The 4,316-nt window shown below is 36.1% G+C and overlaps 1 protein-coding gene across 1 annotated transcript in view; it reads right to left on the bottom strand.

The window, feature by feature from the left end:
• Window positions 1-4,316, bottom strand: part of recql5 (RecQ helicase-like 5) — a 33,495-nt gene that overhangs the window by 3,197 nt on the left and 25,982 nt on the right. The window contains exons 10-14 of the mRNA XM_016556121.1: window positions 2,545-2,581; window positions 2,229-2,287; window positions 1,918-1,991; window positions 628-721; window positions 382-516 (exon numbers count right to left, since the gene is read on the bottom strand). Of these exons, the coding sequence (XP_016411607.1) occupies window positions 382-516; window positions 628-721; window positions 1,918-1,991; window positions 2,229-2,287; window positions 2,545-2,581 (399 nt within the window). The remainder of the gene's footprint in view (window positions 1-381; window positions 517-627; window positions 722-1,917; window positions 1,992-2,228; window positions 2,288-2,544; window positions 2,582-4,316) is intronic.

The following is a 4,316-nucleotide window of genomic DNA, read 5'->3' as shown; positions in this document are numbered from 1 at the left end:
AACGAGCCATTTTAGGGGGGCGTGGCAGAGGCTTAACTTTGATAAAGAATATCTCTTTGGTTTTGAGACTTTAGTCTTTGCAACTTCAGGGATCTTATCTATGCACAATCAGCTTGTAACACTCCAAAGAGAAAGGAAAACTTGAAATCGCATCATATGACCCCTTTAATATATAAACGTAACATATTTTTCTTAAATATATACCTGCATGTGTGTGTATTTATATATACATAATAAATATACACAGACAGTACACATACATATAGTATGTAAACAAAAACTTTTATTTTGGATGCGATTAATCGTGATTAATCACTAGTTTAAACACATTTTAAGTTTGCATTTCCACCTGTCTTTAAGGACAAACTGTGATTGGCTTACTGAGTAGACTTGAGAGGCTGAAGTGAAGCTGTCTAGAGGTTGAGATGATGAAGAGCAGGTCGCCGTCTCTTCATTCGATTCAGACTGTTTCTCTTCAGCAACACTTGCAGCTGCACTTTTCTTCATCTCTGACACCTGGAGAGTGTTATATGTGAATTTATTGTAACATGTCACTGATAAATGCACATTACAGACAATTCGTTTTAAATGAGATGAGATTAATAGCCGAGCATTAGTAACACTCACTCTCTTGAGAACTGAAGCCTTGTACAGGTTTGCTGATTTACTGCCTCTGAAGATCTCGTGCTCTATTTCTACAGCCTGATCAAGTGTGTCAGAGCTACACAAGGAGAAAACGTGTGTGATGGAAAGAATATAAATCAAAATAAGCATTACAAATGATATCAAATTAAATTTGACATTACTTAACTTTTTAATAATATCAATAATACATATTTCTTTTAATATTATATTATAGATTATATATAATAAGGCCATGTCCCCAAACATTTACGACAACAGAAAGTTCCAGGATGTTCTTCGCAAGATATATCAAGAGTGAACTGAAAGATGGACATACACAACTCTTCAAAAGGTTTGGGATCAGTGACATTGATTGATTGATTGAAGAAATTAATACTTTTATTTAGGAAGGATGCATTAAAAGTGACAGTAAAGACTTATATTGTTACAGAAGACTTTTATTTCAAATAAATGCTGTTCTTTTGAACTATAAAGAATTCTGGAAAAAAATCATGTTTTCCACAAAAATAATAAACAGCAGAATAATACTAAGAAATGTTTCTTGAGCAGCAAATCGGCATATTAGAATGATTTCTAAAGGATCATGTGACGCTGAAGACTGGAGTAATGATGCTGAACATTCAAATAGAAAATTGTTATTTTAAATAGTAATAAAATTTCACAATATTCCCATTTTTATTGTATTTTTGACCAAATAAATAAAGCGTTGGTGAGCAGAAGAGACAAAAAAATCGTGTGTGTATTATCTAGGGCTGCAAAACGATTAGTCACGATTAATCGATTCAAAATAAAAGTTTATCGATTCAAAATTCAAAATAAAAGTTTATGTTTACATACTTTTTGTGTGTGTACCGTGTATATTTATTATGTGTATATATAAATACACACACGTATATACGTATTACATATATATTAAAAAAATATTTGTATGTACATTTGTAACACTTGTATATAATTTAATATAAATATTTTACATAGAAATCTAACATATTTTTCCTTAATATATACATGTATGTGTGTGTATTTATATATACATAATAAATATACACAGTACACACACATATAGTATGTAAACAAACTTTTATTTTGAATCGATTAATCGCGACTAATCGTTTTGCAGCCCTAGTATTATCCTTGATAAAAACACACCACCACCACCAATGGACAAAAACTGCTGCATCTCAGGAGAATATTGAAATACAAAAAGATATAGCATTGCAACAATAAGACAGGGGTGCTGCATTCATTGTTGGTGTTTGATGTCTGCATTACCTGTGTGAAAGCTCTGCTGCCCCCCTGTAGTTGGTCAGACACTCCTGCAGGAGAGACAGGCAGTGCTCCCTGCTCTTAAACACACACACAAAACAACAGAGTCTTCAGCTCAACCAATCATATCCTGATCGCAGTTTAGACTTTGAATATGCAGAGGTTTCAGACACAGTTTGAGACTCCAGTGCGCATGTGTGCCAGCAGAGGGCAGCACTGTTCATAACAGACTACCTGTTTTATGCTGTTTAATAATCTATCCTCTTATTAAGTATTTCAAATGAGCGTGAAACAGTCTTGAGGATGTGGTGTTTTACCTTCACCGTGAGTCTGGGGATTCTCTGACTGCTGGCATCCCTCAACATGCAATCAGCATCTGAGAAAACATGAACAACGTGAAGCTTTACTCCAAACCTGTTCCTGGAGGGCCACCGTCCTGCAAAGTTCACACCTGAACCAAGGTTAATGAAGGTCTTCAGAAACTTCCAGACAAGTGTGTTGGAGCTGGCTGGAGCTAAACACTGCAGGACGTTGGCCTTCATCAGCAGGATTGCAAACTGACACATTGTCGAATTTATTGAATCAAATGTCCTGAGCACGGAAAATTACATATGTAACAACTCTGGAACTGACCTGGTGGAACAAACGTCTCTTTAGCCACATCTGAAGTCTATAAATAAGAAAACAAAGGAGAAGTTGATGACAGCATGACTGGTTTAATATGCTCAAATTTCTGTATTTTCCTAATAGCAACAACTGTTTCTGCCCAAATACATAAGTGACTGCTTGTACTATAAATTCATAAACTACAAGATTTTTATAGAAATTTGAGTGGTGTTGCCTGTGCAAAACTCAAAGTCTATGATTTTGTAATATGCAACTTGTATCGAGAAAGTAAAAAGTGTTTTGATTTCTTGTTTTCTAAAGAAAGAAAACTGAAGATCATGTAGAATTCTCTTCCGTCCAGCTCAGCTTTATGGGGGAGGCCTCAAACACACAGCTGGAAAACACATGTGGAGGAAAGAGAGCGAGAGATATGGAGGAATGTTCTGGCACAGACTCTGTGAGTCTGTGCCAGACTGTGAGGGTGAAGCGAAGGGGGATTGTAGTTGAGTTGTTTTTCATGTGAATGTATCACTGTACTTGTGTGATTGCATGTCATTAAATGTGAGCACATTTTCCCTAACTATCATTATTGTAATGTAAAAAAAAATAAAAAATCCAATTCTCATTTTTGTGATGTGAGAAGAATATATCATTCAAATTCTAAAGTATTTATGCATCATGTTAGTATTTACTACAATGCTTTATTGGAATAAACTGTATTACAGTAATTTTACTGTTTGGGGTTTATAGGATTTTTGAAAGAAATTAGTACTTTTATTCAGCAAGGATGCATTAAATTATCAAAAGTGACAGTGAAGATATTATTATAAATGATTTGTTTCAAATGAATGCTCTTCTTGCGAACTTTCTAATCTTCAAAGAATCCTGAAAAAATGTATCGCGATTTCCACTAAAATATAAAGCGGCATAACTGTTTTCAGCATTGATAATAATAAATAATCAGCACATTACAGTGATTTCTGAAGGATCATGTGACACTGAAGACTGGATTAATGATGCTGAAAATGCAGCTTTTCATCACAGGAATAAATTACATTAGAAAATCTATTATAATAGAAAACAGTTATTTTAAATAGTAGTAATAATATCAATAGTGTATCAATAGTGATTTTTTACCAAATAAATGCAGACTTGGTGAGCATAAAGGCTTGTGCACACCGGGACGATTATCGCGCACGATTATCGCCGACGTTTAATGCCTCGTGACTAAACAAAGGGCGGCAATGTGAGCGTGCACACCGGCGCGCAAAACGTCAGGTGTAAAAGCGTTAAAAAAAATTTTTAAAACGCCTCGGGCTCGTTTTTTTTGGTTTGAAAAGCGCAGTGTTAAAAACTGGCCGACCAATGAGATTGGCGCTTTTGTTCATGTGCCTGGAGCTGCTGAAATTACAGTAAAACACGACTTGGTGGCGCTCAAGCATAAAAGGAGTTGTTATGGAGAGGAATTGCAGATCAAATAGGATTCGATGTGTACCAGGGTATTTCTGTTTTTTATTAAGCGCCATCTAATGTCAGGGAGTGAATTTGCACGTTCACTCGGCTCATCGCCAGCGAAAATCGCTTGGGTATGAACCAACAACTGTATAAAAACATGTATGTAGTGTCCGTGACGTCACCCATAGGTTTCTGAAGAGCGTTTTTGAAGCTCAAAGTGGGCGGAGCGGGCCGTCGCCATCTTGGCAGCGCGTCACCGCGCGTCACTCACAGATAATCGAAAATGAGCAGGGAGCAGGTTGCTGAAACCACGCCCACCTAGCTCAACGGCAGTGACAGCAGCA

Source organism: Sinocyclocheilus rhinocerous, unplaced genomic scaffold (genome assembly GCF_001515625.1).
Source record: "Sinocyclocheilus rhinocerous isolate Xijiao unplaced genomic scaffold, SAMN03320098_v1.1 scaffold647, whole genome shotgun sequence".
NCBI classification, from domain to species: domain Eukaryota; kingdom Metazoa; phylum Chordata; class Actinopteri; order Cypriniformes; family Cyprinidae; genus Sinocyclocheilus; species Sinocyclocheilus rhinocerous.
Note: the sequence above shows the minus strand (reverse complement) of the source record. Positions and strands in the feature narration are given on the sequence as shown.